The sequence below is a fragment of the Cervus elaphus genome, chromosome 27 (assembly GCF_910594005.1).
Source record: "Cervus elaphus chromosome 27, mCerEla1.1, whole genome shotgun sequence".
NCBI lineage: Eukaryota > Metazoa > Chordata > Mammalia > Artiodactyla > Cervidae > Cervus > Cervus elaphus.
The window spans coordinates 12,074,291-12,093,236 of record NC_057841.1 but is presented as its reverse complement, the minus strand read 5'-3'; the positions used below and the strand labels follow the sequence as shown (position 1 = coordinate 12,093,236).

General features: G+C 44.9%; 1 protein-coding gene across 4 annotated transcripts in view; it reads right to left on the bottom strand.

Moving 5' to 3' along the window:
- Positions 1 to 1,571: 1,571 nt before the first annotated feature.
- Positions 1,572 to 18,946, bottom strand: part of RTTN (rotatin) — a 118,777-nt gene continuing 101,402 nt past the window's right edge. For all 4 annotated transcript variants that reach the window (XM_043889088.1, XM_043889087.1, XM_043889089.1 and 1 more), the window contains 7 exons: positions 17,248 to 17,325; positions 13,768 to 13,894; positions 12,514 to 12,716; positions 9,107 to 9,374; positions 4,022 to 4,125; positions 2,956 to 3,025; positions 1,572 to 1,879 (listed from right to left, as the gene is read on the bottom strand). In XM_043889088.1, the coding sequence (XP_043745023.1) occupies positions 1,794 to 1,879; positions 2,956 to 3,025; positions 4,022 to 4,125; positions 9,107 to 9,374; positions 12,514 to 12,716; positions 13,768 to 13,894; positions 17,248 to 17,325 (936 nt within the window). In that variant the 3' untranslated portion in view covers positions 1,572 to 1,793. The remainder of the gene's footprint in view (positions 1,880 to 2,955; positions 3,026 to 4,021; positions 4,126 to 9,106; positions 9,375 to 12,513; positions 12,717 to 13,767; positions 13,895 to 17,247; positions 17,326 to 18,946) is intronic.

The window sequence follows — 18,946 nt, the reverse complement described above, 5'->3', positions numbered from 1 at the left end:
ATAAGATCCAAACACAAAGACAGGGATATCAATGAGGAGGAAAGAAGCGGGGGAAGCAGAGCACAGTGGTTGGAACCCCCAGGCTAGTCAGCAGTTATCCTGGGCCCCAACCTCACCTGCATTGTCCGTCAGCCACAGACAAACCACCAAGCCACTCCACTCACTCACCTCCAACCTGGGAACAATGGCGGTATTTTAGAGGAAGACAGATTAAATAATAAACATTCTGAGAATAGTGCCTGACACAGTGGAGGAAGTTCTTTAAATGAAACTACAAAGAAATCCATTTTATCATTTGTCAGTGAGGACTTGAAAGGTAATACCCCAGAAATGGCATAAATATAAGAAACCAGGCAAAAAGGAAGAAATAATTCCCAAGGTTCCTGCTCTTAGAATTTTTCAGAATACTGCCATGTCCATTGCTTCAAATTAATTTGGGCTGCCTGGAAACTTCTGAACTTCCGAGATCTATTTCTCAGATCTCTAATCAATAATTTTCAGACACTACAAATTTATCTGTTTCTATCTCAGTATTTAATATATATTTTGTCCCCATGCTTCCAGCTTAAATAACATTATATGGTTTATCTTATTAATGATAGCAATTTGCTAACAGCACTTAATAAGTTTTTTTTCCTGTTAACCATAATTTAATTAGAAATTTTTCCTAAATAAATGGAGTGTGTATGCAGAAGGAAGTGGCAACCCACTCCAGTATTCTTGCCTGGAGAACTCCCATGGACAGAGGAGACTGGGAGGCTACAACCCATGAGGTTGCAAGAGTCGGACATGATTTGAATGACTAAACCATCATCATCAAATCACATATATGTGAGGTATATGTGTGTATACAGAGATGTGTATATACACACATACATATATGTATTTCTGTTTTTTTTCTTTTCTTGGACAAGATTTTCTCTTCTTAATTTCAAAAGTGTCAGGAAAACTGCTGAAAGTGATTACATCTGAAGTTCTCTTTTTTTTTTTCCCCTGCATGTGGCTTGCAGGATCTTAGTTCCCCAACCAGGAACTAAACCCAGGCCACAGTGGTTGGAAGTGCCAAGTCCTAACTGGTGGACCACTAGGGAACTCCTGACCTTAAGTTCTGAGTTCAGAACTACATGTTGCTTACGAGTTATGACAGAGTTGGTCCTATTAGGTTTTTCACATTCTTTTTCTTCATGATGTTCTGAGCTGAGACAGAATTTGAATCCAGGTGTAAATGGCCATACATTCCACTTCTTCTTTTTTTTTTTTTTTACTATACAGCATTTCAGAAGTTGAAAGGTGAAAATAATAAAATATAACACATTTATAAATCATATGGAAAGGAGTTAATATCACTAAAAATTGCAAAAAGAAGCTACTCACCAAACTAAACACATTTACTACAAATATCCCCTCAGTGATGTGTATATTTTGAAAAATAAGGATTTGTATTGACATGAGCCAAATTTTACATAAAATTTTTTTTAAAAAAGGAAATCAGAACAGAATGTCTTCTTCCCATTCCTAAAATTTATATTCATGAGACTGATAAAAACCTGCATGCAGAAATTAGTAGTCAATTTTCAGTTACTAAAAATATTTTATTAAATAACTGATAAATAAGATTTTTACAAAACACATTGCATAGAAAAAGGTAAAAATGCTTGTGTTCCCAGGACTCGCTACGTCTCTTGTTGCGGAGGCTCAGCATGTCTGCGGGGACGGGTCTACACACAGCTTGCTTCAAGGCTGGCTCACCGGTCCAGCAGCTGCCTGCTTCGGGGCAGAGCACCCCAGGGCGCTCAAGAAGAGTTAAGCTGCTGCACAAGGTTTTCAAGACATTTCAAATAATAGGCACTGAGAGGGGTTTCTTCTGAGTCTGAGAAAGCTGCGGGCACAGGAGAGCGAGTTTATTACACTTCAGCACTGCCCTGGGCAGCAGACACACTCACTAACGTATGTGGACAGGGCTGTGTGTGGCTTCCAGTCCCATCTCAACTCTTGATGTGCTAACACTGTAAGAATATTTTTAAATTTAATATTTAAAATATATTTTAAACATTAAGACATTGTGAAATTTATCTTTAGTTCATGGTTTAGCCAAAGAATATAAACAAAAAATAATATACCCCCATAATGGACACTATTACCTATAAGGCCACATGAATGTCTTGCTTTTTTATGTACCATCCCTAACACAAAAACTCAGTTATTCACTATCAACAGAAACTCACAGTCACAGCTAGGAAAAAAACCAAAACCCCACAACTGAACCACTTGCAAAAAAAAAAATCACACTTTATAAAAACACAAATTAATAACCAATAGACACAGAACAGTACAGGAAAGACAGTTCAGTGTCTTAACAGAAAAAAGGTTTAGAGAATAAAGCTTGTTGAAAACTGGTGTCACTTAAAATGAAAAATGCCCTTTGAGAGGAAAACCCTGCCTCATACCATGATCACATCACAGGGCTGAGTGGGTGTAGGGACAATGGGATCTATTCTTGGAAGAATGTAATTCAGCTCCCTGAGGTTGGATCAAGGTTTTCTGTTCAAGGTCAATTTTAATTGGGCCCAACTCTTACCACCTGAGAACACACTGGAGCAGTGGTAGCCATTGGCAGAAAGAAATTTGGTACAAAAAAAAATGACCGAGAGAAAGACCACTGACATGTCTTGAGAAACTACTGTCTCAAATATTCTCATCCACTACAGCATTTTATTACTGAAAAAAAATATTTACAGTGAGAAGCATGGACCAAATACTGGCCCACTTTCCAATGCCTTCACAAAGAAGTTTGCGTCCTCAGAATGCTTTCACAAAAAAGCTCCTCAGATGTCAGTGTAAAACATCCGTGTAGGAAACTGCCATTTTGCTGTGAACTGTCCAAATACTTCATTAATCAGGGAAGTCTGTATAGATTTCAAGTTTAACTATAATCTGTTTAATAATAAAACTTACTTTTCTTCGCTAAGGAATATGCTTCTTCCACTCTTCTCTTTATTGATGGATTTTTCAAAGTTGTTTTTGCCTAGAGATAATACACAGCCATCCATCAATCAGGTTTAGTCCCGCGTGCTTAAGAATCAGGACGGCACAGTACTAACGCCGCGCCCGTGGAGGCGCTGCAGAAGAGAAGGGAGCAGCCGAGAGCCCGGCCCGGCCCGCTGTGCCCCACACCCGCCCCGTCTACCCGGGCTCTTCCTCTGCCTCCCGCGCTCCCTTTCCTCCCGTCCCCCCACCACTCCCCCAGCCTCAATTTGCTGTTTTCAGCTATGCAATCTTAGTTTCAGTGTTTCATTCTTCTCTCAAGCCTCAGATTTCAGGTCAACAATATGGAATATGAGCAGCTGGTCAGCTGGTCAGGTATTTACTGAGGGACTCCAAAGCTCCCGAGCATGTGCTGGGCCCTGGGCACCAGGGCAGCTGGGGACAGGCGTGGCCTCTGTCCCCCGTGCGCTGACCCAGCCGGCAGGGAGGGCAGGCCCTCAGTGGGGCTGGCCGGCTGCCTGAGCAGCACTCGGGGACACCACCTAGCCGCCAGGGACACGCAGGTATCTCTCTGAGGAGTGAGGTGCCTGCCATCAGGAGAGCTGAGGCCAGAGAAGCTGCCTGCCACTCTCACGGGGCTGGCCCTGTGACAAGTGCGCGGACTTCAAAACTCAGCGATGACATGTCCGGGAGAAAAGCGAATCCCACAATTGGATAAAAATTCACTGTCTGGCTGGATGTCAAGATGCATTTCTCATGGACACATCTTTTAGAAAAACTGATTCATACTAACGCTGCCCGAATATGGCAAATCTAGTTCTATTAACAAGGGAGAATTCACTCAAGAGAGACACTTGGACTGAGGCCCCTCCTATGGAAATGATAACATGAAAGAGTCCAACCAACGGTTTACTAATGGTGTGAATGCACAAAGGCAACACTGCCTTTGTCTTCCATTTTTTCCTTGCTGACACTCCTCTGACGTCCCGAGAAGCTTGGCTTTTGCCCCCCAGGGACAACGATTTTAACAACTGACCTTTTGGTAATTGTGAATGAGAGCCCACAGTGCGGCTGCTCCAATCCTCTGAGCGTTCGGATTCTCACTTTCCAGACAGGCAGCGAGCACACCAACGACTTTCTCTAACAATAAACACATTAAAAAAAAAAGGTCAGGCGCAGACAGCAGTATTCACATTTCAGACTAGTCAAAGATACCCACGTTTCCCCCATCCAATACATACGAAGTTGGCAAAAACAGTCTTTTACATCATGTGGTATGTGGGAGGACAACCCCAAAATAAACTATTTTTAGAACAGGTGCAGAACCACAGAAGCCATGGATGCTTAACTTTTTTGGCCCTAATTCAACGAAGCCACACTCCTTTAAAGACAACGATAGGGCAGAAATAAGTAATTACACAATGAGCTTATTAATGAGCTGTTCAATCACAGCTGACATTTTCACATGGAGGAAAACAGAACTTGCTTTTATGAAAAATTATAAAGACATTATAAACATATCAATAGCATGGGCTACTATAAAAAAAAATCAAGAAATACCATATTAGCTAAGCCTTTCAAGAAAGGACTAAGCATTTCAAAAGTATTTGTGTGTGTGTGTGTGTGTGTATGAGGTTATTTAAAGACATAACAACATATAAGATACACCCTCTTTGAGCAAAGCTAGCCAGAGTATGGAATCAAGACTTAGAGATTATCTACAGCAGCCTCCTCCTTTTAAAGTAGAGACATCTAGCCCCCAAGAAGACTGTCCAAGAGTTTCAGAGCAATACAGAAACCCATTTTATTACTTAACTCTATCAAATTATTTTCCCTCTAAAATGAGTGATTTTCAAGACATACTGCATTCTTAGGGGTGAAACACTTCTTATTGGGAACTCTCTCCCTGTGCATGCTGAGGGCAGAGTCTGTGTACAATCTGCTCACTGGCGAATATTCACAGAGCAAGTTTACTGTAGGGGCTCAATGAACACTAGCTGGATGAAAGATCCCATGATGAAAGCAAACAAGAATGCTGTTTCAGTGATCCTATCTAGAATTTTTAAAGACATTTTAAGAAATGTAAAATCTTCTCTAGGAAAAAATGAATAAAAAGCTGCTCCATAAAGTGATCTCTGAGCAGCCAAGGGACAGACGGGGCGGAAGGCGCTGTGGGTGCTGCCGCCTCCCACCACCCACCCCTCCTGCCTGACCACCTGCTCTGCGCGCTCTGCCTCTCCTGCACCATAACCTCCCAGAGCCAGCCTACAAAGACAGCGCTCTGGTGAAATTCATCATGGGAGGTGATGCGTGGCAGACTCTTAGGGAACAGCATCAGATGGGAGGGTGAGTTCTGCGTTCCCCATCTGAGTACCAGCCAGGGACATTTTCACACTTCGCAGCAAGCCCCCAGAACATATAACCTGTGGTCTAAATAAGCTGATACAACTCCTCTGACCAGTTACTATCTCTTACATTTTTTAAAGAAAGTACATATATAGGACAATTCATGTAGTGCCCCCTCTGATAATGCAAGTAGATTAAAAAAAAAAAAAATCACATTTTACTGTGAAATGTAACATGCACACACAAAAAAACCATATAAAACATTTTTGAGTTTAACCAAGAGGTACGAAGTGAACTCTCACAGAGACATATAAGTATCTCAAGGGAAGAGATGTGGATTTACTTTTATTTATCTGCTTGGAATTATGTGAGTCTGAATCTGTGGAATAGTGTCTGATGAAAACAGTTCTTGAAATGTTTAGTGATAGCTGCCTCTAACACTTTCTCTCTCTTCCCCTTTTCTGCGAGGATTTGAATGCACATGCAATCAGACTGTCCAGTGTATCCACTCTGTCACTGAGCTTTTTTTTTTTTCATAACCCTTTATTCTTTTAATCCTTTTTCACCTTTTTTAGCTCTCTGTGGTACATTCTGGATATTGTTTCCTGATCTATCCTATCCTTGAATGCTTAAATTTTCTCCTCCACTACACCCACTTGCTGCCAGACATGTATACTGAGTTTTTAATTTTGGCTATTGAGGTTTTGTAACAGTCTCCGGTCCAAAGAACTTCCCACAAGGATGGAAATATTTATATGTCTGCAGTCTAGTAAGATAGCCAATAGCCACCTGCAGCGAGTGTGATAAACGAATTGAGTATCTTAATTAATTTACATTTAAACACCTGTAAGGGGCTGATATTATCATACTCAACAGTGAAGTTCTGTTTGCTTCTTTTTTCACATCTTTCAATTTTTCAGTTTCTTATTCCCTGCAAATACTTCCAAGCTTGTGTTTGCTTATCTAAACGTGGCATCATTAAAGTTGTTTGAAAATCTGTGTTTCACAATCCCTACATCTGCAATCCAGGCAGGTAAGCTGGTGTTCTGCCCCTCTGTTGCTGTTGCTCTTTCACGCTGCCGTTTTCCTGACATGCCTGGTCAGCTTTAACTGTGAATCGGCTGATGCTTCTGAAAGACTGTTTGTGGAGGTTCCCTGAGGCCCAGGATGAACCTGTCCTCCCCATCAGAGGGCAGTTCAACTGAGGCGCAGCTCCCACCAAGGTCACGGGCCACCTGTCTGTGCGTTTCTGGGCTGAAGAGCTGTGAGGGGTGGTCTGCGTGGCACCTGTTTTTCTTTATCGCTGCCTGGATGAGGCTCAGGGCACCAATTTAATTCTGATTCACCTTCTTCCCTTGTGGCTCAGCTGGTAAAGAATCCGTCTGCAATGCGGGAGATGTGGGTTCGATCCCTGGGTTAGGAAGACTCCCCTGGAGAAGGGAAAGGCTACCAACTCCAGTATTCTGGCCTAGAGAATTCCATGGACTGTATAGTCCATGCGGTCACAAAAAGTCGGACTCGACTGAGCGACTTTCACTTTCACTTTTTTCCAAGAGGTTAGTTATCTGAGATTCCAGCTTAATATCTGCAGGATGGCCCATAAGACTTGAGTGAGTCTGTCCCTGAGGACCGACCCCTTCCCGTTCAGTACTCCTGGACCAAAGCCCAAACACACGGGCTTGCCAACGTCCTTGGAGCGGAAGAGACTTCTCCAGACTTCTTACCATTCTGGGCACAGACTGTAGATCAAAACTGACCTGGAAGTTTCCCACTATCTTCAGTTATTTGATTTTTTTTTAAGGTGAATTTTAATATATTTTATCTGGCACGTTTTTGTTTTGTTCAGAGGAGACCTGGCCCGACATGACCGGCAACAAGGCGCCCTTGGGATCTGTTCAAAGCAGAGCCAAGCCCCACTGCCCACTCCACTCCAGACCACCTAAACCAAAACCGGATGCTGGCTGCTGCTGTCAGTCACGCGGCCTTGCCGGGGAGATCTTCCAGCTGCCTGACTTGGCCAAGCTCCTTCCTTCCTCTGGATCCCCAGGTGGAAATGGAGGCCGCGCCTGGGACACATTCACGGAGAAATTGCAGAGTCACTGCCTCCCAGCCACCTTGGAGGCCCTCATCTCACGTCTGTGGGGCTGGGGAGGCTCCTTCTTCAAGCTCATGGTGGAGAGAATACTGCTGATGCAAGGAATGCTTAAAAATAAATCCTGAGTGATCCAGAAACGGAAGATGCAGGCTTCTCTCCTTCAGCTCCCTACAGCCTGACTTCTTCCTGACCCTCTCAACAATAAAACTGCAAAGAAGAAACAGTCTTTGGTCCCCAAAGGAGAAACTTCTCCTGAGAAAGCTGATGCTAACAGGAGACCGCGGACGGGGACAGGTGCCTCCCAGAGGCTCTCGTGTCCCATGAGGTAGGGTCCTACTGTCACCCTCGTTTCAGCAACATGAGGACAGAGGGGGACACAGTGAAGGAGGGTGGAAACCTGGAAACAAAGCCCCTGAGCCCCCTCCTCGACCCCTCCCCGGGAAAGGATGTGACAGTTAATTCAGGTACGTTAAAGGCTGGCTAAGCTTCTAAAATCGTTCCCTGAATTTTTAACAATTCAATAATTATCATCAGAAAATAGAATCATGACTATACACAATAATGTAAGCAGCTTTCCATTTGGGAAATTCCGTGTTTCGTAGAAAAACATTTCTAAGAAGAGATTAAGTGGAAGACATGACAAGAAAAGAGAATTAATACATCTGGAGCACCTACCATGGTTCCACAGACAGGGCTGGACACTTTACGTGTTAAAACTGATCCTACTGAAGTCAGGAAAGGAGGGGTTCTTTTGCAGATGAAGAAACTGGACCCAGAGAAGCAACACCCGAGGGCCTGGCAGCCAGCACCGGATATGTGGGGTCTAGAGTCCACCTCCCCTCTACTTTTTCTCATGGTAACACGTCTCCTTATAAAGCCTGAAATTCACACGCTCCTCACGGGGACAGCGCATGGCTGCAGAAACAGAGCGTTCCATTTCTCCCTCTGTTTCAAAATCTCTGAGTCCTCACCGATCCTCGCCCCCATCTGTCCCGAGGGCAGGGAGTGAGGCTGCTGTGGGGCTCCTGTCATCCTGCGCTCCCGGGTCCTCAACTCTGCGGCCTGCTCTCTCTCTCCATCTCACGTGCCTCCCGGGGGCCCGCTCGTGACAGGCATGATCGTAGCTGCCCCGGGTACACACAGCCAAAGAGACAGCAACCTCCTGACCCATGAGACCTTCTGCTCTAGCGCGGGCAGAGGAGGAATGCACGGATGTACACTGAACACAGCGTATCAGCTGATGGTGACGCTCCAGAGGAAAATAAAACGGGGGAAGGGGGCAGAGAGAGAAGGTGGGGGAGGCAGGAGGCAGGCATGGGGGTCACCAACCATGCAGGCAGGCTGGTCTGGAAATGGTCCAAGGGTGGGGCCGTGCCTGCCCAAAGGCGCAAGAGTCAGAGGACCAGGAGGAGGGATGGGGGAAGGAGAGGGGCCCTAACTCTCCCAGCTGCTGCCTCCTACACCCCGCGTGGCCCTCGTGGGGTGACCCGTGAGCGCCGGGCAGGACTCACCCCCGATCCACTCCTACAGCCTCTGCCTCTGGCAGCGCCCTGAACATGGCTGGTGCTAAATGAACACCGGGCAGATTGTTTCTAAAACTACTCTGCCTTAACCCGAACGGAACGCCGTGTGGATACGCACATGTATCGGTGGATTCATGCGGTGCACAAGAAGACTCACCATTAGCCAGGATCTTGGGCTTGTTGGCAGGACTGAAGCAGATGTTGTGGAAAATAAGCAGGGGGATGCAGAGGCTGCTCTTGTGCCTGAATCTGCTCATCTCCGTGAGCAGGTCTAGACAGCCGTCCAGCCGCAGGATCACCTGCTGCCCGTCCTCTTCGAAGGACATGTTCAGGAGCAGCTTCAGCCAGAGCACGCTCAGGTTACTCAGATGTTTGTTTCCCCCTTTCGGCAACGTCAGAGACAGAAAGTTCTGCAAGAAGTTACTCTGTGGGTAAATGGGGAGAGTGTTACTGTGCTTTCTCCCTGAGTCTTTGCATTACTTTCAGAGTCCCACAGAGATCAACTAACCAGCATCCTGTTCCTGTTTTCCTTTAAATTTAAGAAACTTGAATTTCCCCTTCCTCCCAATACCTTCCCAATACTCCATCGACACTGTTTCCAAGTAGAAGCGAAAAAGTAAAGGAGAACAAAATAGTGCTCAAATTTTAATTCCTACTAATCAATCCCTGACAATGGATAAAGCAACTAGTCAACTCAGTTATTTAGGATTGATCATTCAGTTTGGGGACTGTTTCAGGCTTCTTGGGTTTTTCTCTTCCTGTCTGCCTTCTGGCAACTTTGCTACTCATTGAGAGCTATCAGCGCAAGAGAAACAAAACTTCAGTCAGTCTTGGACACCAGTTTATAACTCTAATAGTACCAAGGCTATTTGAATCTTTATAGCTCCAAGTGTTGTTGTTTTTTAATCTGTGGGTTTATCTTATATCCACTTTACCCCAGCCGCTTATCATCACTGATGATTTGTCATGGCTACGTGTCACTCTTGTAAACTGAGAGATGAGAAGGCTCCATTACTTAACTGTAAGAGTCGTTTCAACCTCCAAATAAAGCCCCTTCCATAAACCACACCAAACCCTGGACTATGAGAAAGACAGTAACTTACTGCCTAGAATAATCTATGTGCAACAGGAAAGAAAGCATAAGAGTGTCATCAAGAAGCAGCCTGGGGCAGCGCGGGAACCAGTCAGACGAGCATTTTGATCAGGGTTCAGAAACAGGAACATTAGCTTTCACAACTCTCCAGCATACCTATCTCTCTTCCTGTTTAACAATCTACTTGGGCTTATTTCTTGGGTTCCCCTACACCTACATCAAGATTTTGGCGTGAATCTGTAAAATAAGTTTAGCACTTTTATGTAAAAGGACTCAGTGCAAGAACAAAACGAGCCACAGGAGCCTTAGCCACCCTACCCGAGCACCAAGGGAGCGGTCAAACTGCACCCGTCCTGTCCTGCAGCCATCACTCACCCAAACGAAGGCCGTTTAGACTCACCCCTTGCCTTTCCCATTCAGCCAGGCTCTGCCGTGGCCTTGGAGACCTGGAGCTGACAACGGTGATAGAATACATGGCAGAGTTTTAATCGTAAATAAGCTCTGGGCATTCGCTCTTTTTGCTGGGCCTAAAGACCTGTAAAGAATCTGCCAGCCAATGCAGGAGACACTAGAGATGCATGTTTAATCCCTGGGTCAGGAACATCCCCTGGAGTTGGAAATGGCAACCCACTCTGTTATCCTTGCCTGGAGAATCACATGGACAGAGGAGCCTGGAGGGCTGCAGTCCATGGGGTCGCAAAGAGTCAGACACGACTGAGTGACCAAGCGTGCACACACACAGACCTTTGCAGATGACGCCCACCCTGGTGAGCGTGTGGAGAGACATGCCACGGCAGACGCAACACAGAGGTTTCAGAATCTCAATTACATAACTGCACTCGGGACGCTTTCTGGTAACTACAGAAGAGTTACGGGAGGTGTCACTGCAAGTGTCTAGGGCTCGTCGTGACAGAGCAGCAGAGGGAAAAAAACCTGACTGACCTCTACCTGGAGCAGAGCCTGATCGCACTGGTATCAGAGTATGCTGAAGTTCAGCAGCCAGATCAGAGATTGGGAGTTGAAATACTTTAGAAAGCATTTTGTTTGACCTAAACATTTTTTGAGTGAAGCTTTTTAAAGAGAATAAGCACCAGTTCAGTCACACGTCAGATCCAAGAATAGAGCTTATGTTCCACTTGGAAATCCCTACTTCGCTTCCTTCCAACATGCTCTCCCTAAGGAAGTGGCAGGAAGCACTGTCTCCCCACCCCCAGGCTGTGCTCTCAACACATGTGGAAGGATGGCAACCACAAAAACTCAGTCCAGGATAGTCACACGTATACACATGACCAGATATCCAGCCATGTGCTAGTAAATAAACAGCTGAGGCTGAAGCAGTAGGTCCTTGATTTCCATGGACTGAACATTCCCACCACGGCTGATTTCAAGATACCATGATGATGTCAGCTGGACTGCAAAATTCTTGAAAATGATCAATGAGACTCATGAACCAATGCTGAGTTAGCACAACATATCACTGAGAAAAGATCTTTCTTTAGCAAGACTTTATTTAGAGACTGTACTCAAAGTATATATATTTTTTGAGGGGGGTGGTTGGGGTGATTATACAATAGAGGAAGAGGGGGCTCAATTCTTACGAGAACTGTCAACTTTTTCAATTTGTCTTGGCAGGGATCTTCCAGACCAGGGATTCTGTTTATATACATCTAAATACAGTCTAACTGAACATGTGTAGTAGATTTTGTTTAAACCAGTCAGCCTCCTTTAAAGTGCCCTAAGTTAAAACCAGCAATAAGAATTCAAGTTTTGGCACAGGAGTCCCAGATGACTGAAAAATCACCTGTGTCATAACGAAGTTAGGTCTAACTTGGGGAAAGAGCGTTGCAATTTCAAAATTCATTTGATAATGTAAATTGAACTGAAACTGTCACTTCCCAATCTGGTCTGTTTAGAGACCAATATATTACTTTTGGGCTTCCCGTGTGGCTCAGACAGTAAAGAATCCACCTGAAATGCGGGAGACCGGGGTTCGATCCCTGGGTTGGGGAGATCCCCTGGAGGAAGGCATGGTAACGCACTCCAGTATTCCTGCCTGGAGAATCCCCATGGACAGAGGAGCCTGGTGGGCTACAATCAAGGGATCACAAAGAGTCAGACACGACAGAGCGACTAAGCACAGCACATACTACTCTTATGACCTCAGACAGATGTCAGACAGCTGCCTTTCTAAAACTAGCATTTTTGAGAGACAGAAAATACAATCCAAAAGCTAAGAAGATAAATTAAAAGGAAACGATACAATCATATTCTAGTTTCCGTCACTTTTCATGTATCAATAGACTTTAAACACAGCGAACCCATCTGATCTCTTTACAATCCTTTAAAATAAAATGCTTGAAATCATAAGTTCCCCTAAAAACTGAATTCTAGACTTTTCACATATGTCCTGGGTGGTAGAGGTATTTTACGGAGTCTCTTTTTTATGACAGGAAGGCAAGTGTAATACTCACTTTCTGAATTACCCCTTTACAGTCATGAGACAAGGCCAGGTTTGAAAGAATCATGAACACTGTCTGCTGAACGGCCGTGTTCTCTGGAGGCATCTGGGAAGCCATCTTCAGGATACACAGCATCAGAGAGCTGCCGGGGGCCCCTCGGTGCGCAGCTTGAACAGGATGCTGTCCGGAACTTGACCAACAGAGGGAGCTGCAACCTTCAGAAACAGCAGCCGTCACAAGATGGCTCAGCTTCACGCTTTGGTTCAGCCACCTGAGTGGGGAGCTCGTGTGCGTGTGGAAGGACGTGGCCGTTAACCCTAAAGGCCGGTGCTGGTGATCTGATGGGCTGGGGGGCTGGCGACCTCAATAAAGCACCGAAAGCACCATGGCTACTGCCTCCATTTTACAGAAGGAAAAATCGAGGAACACGATAATCCGGGGGCCGGAGGACAAATGCCACGAGGACGGGCGGCTCCAGAGTGGAGGCTGAGGTCAGACTCAGGAGTGAGCCACCCTCGGCACAGCAGTGACGACACAGGCTGTGTACTGTCCCCAGTTCTGCTCCCTTCTGTCTTCTGATATTTGGAAAAGCCAACTGCTGAGCTGCTGAATTTGCTAGAAAAAGCAGGCGAACCCCAGACTTGCTGGCTTAAACCTCAACTCCATGCCTCTGAGTGTACACAGGAAGTGCATAACTGTCTGCAGGCCCCCGTTTCTTCTGCTCAGAGAGTGTTTTCAGTTTCTCCTCCCTTCCCAAGTCGGCGCCTACCCGCCTTTCTCACTCTCAGCTGCCGGCCACTAACAACAGGGCCCATGGGAGGCGCTCAATAAAATGCCTGTCAGAGGCGTGAGTGAAAGAGGCAGCCCGGTGACATCAACTGTCACCAAGCCACCCGACCCCAGGACCACCTGTCATCACACCAGCCTCCTGCTCTAGAATCTATAAAGCTTAACCTTTACCTGGGTTTTAAGGTCTTCCATCACACTTTTCCCTCTCCCAATTCTATTATATCCAGCGTTCTCCTGCTGTATCATCAGGACAGTTTCTCCCTCTAAGCCCTGAGCTGTCTGATGATTCTTCTATCTTATCAAATAGGTACTTAAAACAACCGTTCACTCTTATAATCCCTACAGGAAAGCATACCTCTAACCAACACACCCTTGAAATAAGTGGAAGAAACACTTCAAAATGTATATTCCTTTTTCCACCTTAACAACACTAGTACTTCAGTACATTACTGAAAGGCAGCATCGGGCTCAATTTACCATTTGGGAAATTCGCAGTGTAGACACACAGCAGCTGCAGCGCAACCTGCATCAGTGAGTCATCCATCAAGAGCCAAGGCCAGAGCGCGTGCAGGATGGGGACCAGGTGGGCGTCCAGAGCCGCCTCCTGGGGCGGGAAGAGAGGCAAGGCGGCATTAGTCTGAATAATGAAAATATGAACGAAAATCAAAGCCAAAACATCTTCACCAACACAGGAGACAAAAACAGAATTCACTTTGTTCTGACTGGAGAACAGAATCTCATGGGTAGGTTCAGCACCCTGCAGCCAGGACTGCCGTGACCATGAGCCCACAGTCTCAGGAAGTTCCTCCAATACTGGGGTGACCAGGATGTGCAACTTAGGTAAGAAATGTAGAAAACCAGCTTCTGAACACGTACACCAAGCAAAACAGTGACATCTTACAGCACTGAATGAGCCCTTGCAAATGCTGTGATACAGTTAAGAAAAGGGATTCTCTGGTTAAGGAAACACGCTGACCAACTCTGAGTCCTCCCCGCCCGCTCTTTCCCTGTGTGCATATACGTACCTAGTGTGTGTGGCCAGGTAGATCAGAAGATCACTGCTTTTAAATGAGTTGAATATGGCAAAATTCAGTCAAAATATTATGCTATCTCATAATTCTTAAGGAACTTAGATTTTCTTATGAAGATCACAGTATTATGGATAAAATATAACTATTGGCAGCAAATGCAGCTATTTCTTCATGAAGAGACTGATGAGGCAGTTTGTAGACCCACACATGCACACACACGTGGGCATTTGTACAATGCCCTCACAACTTCACACAGGAAGAGAGAGGCGAGTTGTTCCCAACGCTGTTCCCTTTGCTCCCCACTCTCCACGAGCCTGGAGGCAGCCCCATGACCACAGTGGATGACCACGTTTGCTGTCCCTCGGAGAAGACAGAGCCGGGCAGGGATGAGCTCCTCCTCAACTCCACACGGCACATCTGGGTCTCCTCCCATTGCTCCTTCCCGCCTGGCAGGGAGGACCCAGAGTCCTTCTGGCAGCACTGATCCGTCCATCTGTGTCCTGGACAGAGCCTGCTGCCTCCTCAGGGCTCTGAGTTCATCTAGGAGGTCGTTTCTTCCTCTCTTTAATAACTAGTCCTTGATTTGCTCACGTCTGGCTATACTTAAGCGCTATGTGTTAGAAGAAGTCAATACAGGCTAGCTTCCTTTATAGCTACATATTCTCAATTACAAATGATGCTTTTCATAGCCAAGCTTTGTGCTGTCATTCCCCAGCTGTTACTTAATCTTCAATTTCTTTTCTGAACTGATGATGCTGGTAAAACTGTTCCTACCTTTGTAGCTGCCAAACCCTCAGGCACTGTGGCATCTATTAAAGGCTCTTTTTTCATTTTCATGCAGCCCCTCTATCCTTGATCACCTCCAAACTCTCCAGCATTCCCTACACAGTCTCATTTTTAAACAGTTGCATTTCCCAAGGATATGGCCTAGGCTTTCACTACATACTCTACTGGGAAATTTCAACAATAGTCACGGCTACAAACACCTCTATCCAGTGCTAACTCCTAAGACCCCCCCAGTCTGTGCTGCTCCTCAGAGCCCCAGGCCCACATGACCCACTGACTGCCGGCCGTGCTCCACCCTGATGTCCCACAGACCCTGCACTGAGACAGGCGGACCCCACGTGAGCATCACTCACGCCTACATTCTGCTCTGCAACTCACGCCTGTGTTAAACTTGAGCCTGGAAGTCGTTCTACATCTCTTCATCCCTCGGATCCTCAAGTCCGCTCCTCCCTCCCCGTTCTCCTCGCCACGACTAAGGTCTCACCACCTCCTGCCTGACCAGCACCGTCCCCACCTCTAACCCTCAGTCCATCGACCTCACCAGCCCTGGGCTCATCCCAGTATGAAAGCTCCTCACTGTCACACGTTTACCGACACCAGGGTGGCGTGGGCATGGAGGACTTACTGAGTCACCACAAGAGTGACCAACACTTAGTACTGGGAGTGTGTGACACCCCTCAGGTAAGCTAGAACAGAAAAAGAAATTAAGGCTCTCTGTCCCACAGAACTATGTTTATCCTCAAGAGTCATCTGAATATTCTTCTTTGGATTTATTCGTTATTAAGCAACTTGGAAATGCACACATGCTTTGACCTGTTGAGAGATTACACTTTCATAGCTGGCTAATGTGTTACAAATGTGAGCACTACCTTTACACCCGGAACCCAGGCCGGCATCTCCTGAATCTACAGGCAAAGACCACCTGGGGAGTGTGCTGGAGTGCTGCCTGAGGGGGGTGTCATGCACGAACACTAACTGCATCCAGTTCAAGGACACCATCAAACTTAGTAAATGACATCACTAATGAGACATATCAATACTTAATTCCCATGAAATTGTTTTGAAATGTAAACTGTTAGGCATGTGTCTTAAGTAAATTATTTTATACAGTTTAAGGAATATGTGCTCCAAACGTTCATTTCCTAAGATATAGTATACTTTTTCCAGTTTTATCACAAGTAAAATAATGAAAGAGGTAATCCTGTATAGCACATGGAACTCTGTTCAATGTGATGTGGCAGCCTGGATGGGAGGGGAGTTTGGGGGAGAATTGGATACATGTATACATATCGCTGAGTCCCTTCGCTGTTCATCTGAAATTATCACAACATTGTTAATCAGCTATGCCCCAAAACAAAATAAAAAGTTTAAAAAGAAGTGGGAAAATTTTTTTAAAAAAGAAAGCGTCCATAAGTTATCTTTGACTTACTCATTTTCCACAGTAGTTCTGTGTGGAGGTTAGTGCTTCAGAAGTGTCCCATCACTATGACAAAGCAAATTAAAGTGTTCCAGACACTGTGTTCTACGTAAGAGCACCGATGGCTGTGTAAAAAGACAGCACCAATGCTCAGACAGAGCAAAACACCTCGAGGGTCCCGACAGAGGGGCTGCGCCAGGGGCCCCACGAGCAGCAGAGCTGGGACTGAAGAACCTCCCTGACATCAACATAGCAATACCATCTCTCCTCCGAAGCAGGAGACATCCTCATCTTTCCTGTGCGTATGGACACCTCCCCACAGACGGGTGCCTAGGCAACTGCCTAACAACTGCCTAGGCAGAAAAAAATCCTGCCTAGAAGACATACACAGTCATTCACGCCATCTTAGTTAAAATTAAATTAAAAAAAAATGAAACGGCTAACAGTAGGAAAAAAGAGACTCAAGTTTGCTTTAGCTGCCTGAAGTCAAAGTTTCAGGGATAAAGTTAAAATGCTGACACGAACAAGAAATGTCATCAGGGCTGACGAGCAACGGTAAGATTAGGTGCGTTCTTTTCTGAAATCAACACTGAGCTTATGAACCAATCAACCATGCATCTAAGGAAACTTCAAAGAGCTTTTCAGTTTCCCAATTATCTCATATGAAATTTAAACTGTTTCACAACAGCGCTGCTTTCAAAACTGAGAAGGAGCTCTACTTACTTTGCATTCTTCATTCTGATAAAGACAGTTTCTTAGGAGCTGCATGGCAATGCTTAATTCTTTAATAAAACCATCCTCCTGTTTAAACAAAAAGCAGTTGAAAGATGTGAACAACAATGGCATCTTCCACTTTTGCATACAATAGTTCCTTCTCCCTTGGGTCACGCGACACCACAGCCATGCTCTTTCTGGGCCTGACCACCACGGCTCGGGGGGACTGACAGGCTAACGATCTCTGAAAGATGACCACGTCTCGAGAAGCGCACCCACCACAAAAAAGCTATTTCTGATCTATCAGGCACAGAGGGACTGAGATATGTGATAAGCCCCATGTTTCATCTCAACAAAGTAAAGCACGTACTGGCTGGTTTTCAATCGTTATCAGGTATCGGCTGACTTTCTCAATGATGAAGTAAAGGGCCTTTGCATGAGAGGAAAAAGGAAAGACGCAAGAAAACAAACTGACAAACATATAAGCACCTAGACCAATAAAATGATTAAATAAGGCTTCTTCTTGGTTTGTTATTAGATGCAGTAGAAATAAGTCATTATACATACTGCTGTAATAATGGTCTTAGATATATTATGCAGATATGTTTATAAATACACACACATATTCACTTCCTCAGTAAGCTTTTGTGGCAGATCTTTTTAACCATAGTTATTATTATTAACCACTGCTATTATATAAAAACTGTTATTTTCAATAGTTGAGATATGGAAATAATCTAAAGGACTACTGACAGATGATGGATTAAAAAAACGCAGTGTATATATACAATGGAATATTAGTCAGCCACAGAAAAATCTTGCAATTTGCAACAACAGGGATGAATTTTGAGGGTATTATGCTAAGTTAAATAAGTCAGACAGAGAAAGACAAGTGCTACATGATTAGACTCATGTGGAATATTTTTAAAAACTAACAAAAAAACAAAATAAATGAACAAACCAAACCAGAACTAAAAAACAAAAACCCACATAGACACAGAGAGCAGAGGAGTGGTGACCAGGAAGGAGGGGATGAGGCGGAGGGTAAAGTGGTGGAGGGAGTCGGCTGTTTGGTGATGGACGGAGACTAAACTTTTGGTGATGAGTAGATATAGTGTGCACATAAACAGAGGTCATGCAGTACAGATGGAACTGATACAGTGTTATAAACCCAAGTTACTTCGATATAAAAGAGTTTCCTTAAAAACCTATGTTACATCAAGTTGACAGTGAACACGCAGCCTGTCACGAGTCCAGCAGACTCAGTGCTAAAAAGAGACGCTGAGAAGTCACTGAGAAGGAAATGAACTGACATTAGGAACACCGGCTCTGCAACTGCCCAGACCCGGGGCAGACACGGGCTTTACCCATTACTGGTTCTGTGATTACTGTCATGAGTGAGCAGCAGATAATAAATATGAAGTGTTCAGCACAGTGCCTGCCGTATAGAAAACACTTACTAAGTTATTCTATTTCTAGAGGACCTATGAGAGAAAGATATTCTTTCTGTAGAATAAAAATGTATCTTACACATTCCAAAAGGCTTAAAACAACAACATATCATATATAAATCTCACTTAAAGATCTTCAAGTGAGAAATAAGGTGCACACACATACAAATAAATCCCAATGCAAACCTGCTAATGTAGAAATCCCATTAATTTATGTGGCTGTACCTTTCCTCTAAAACACTCACCTCAACCAAACA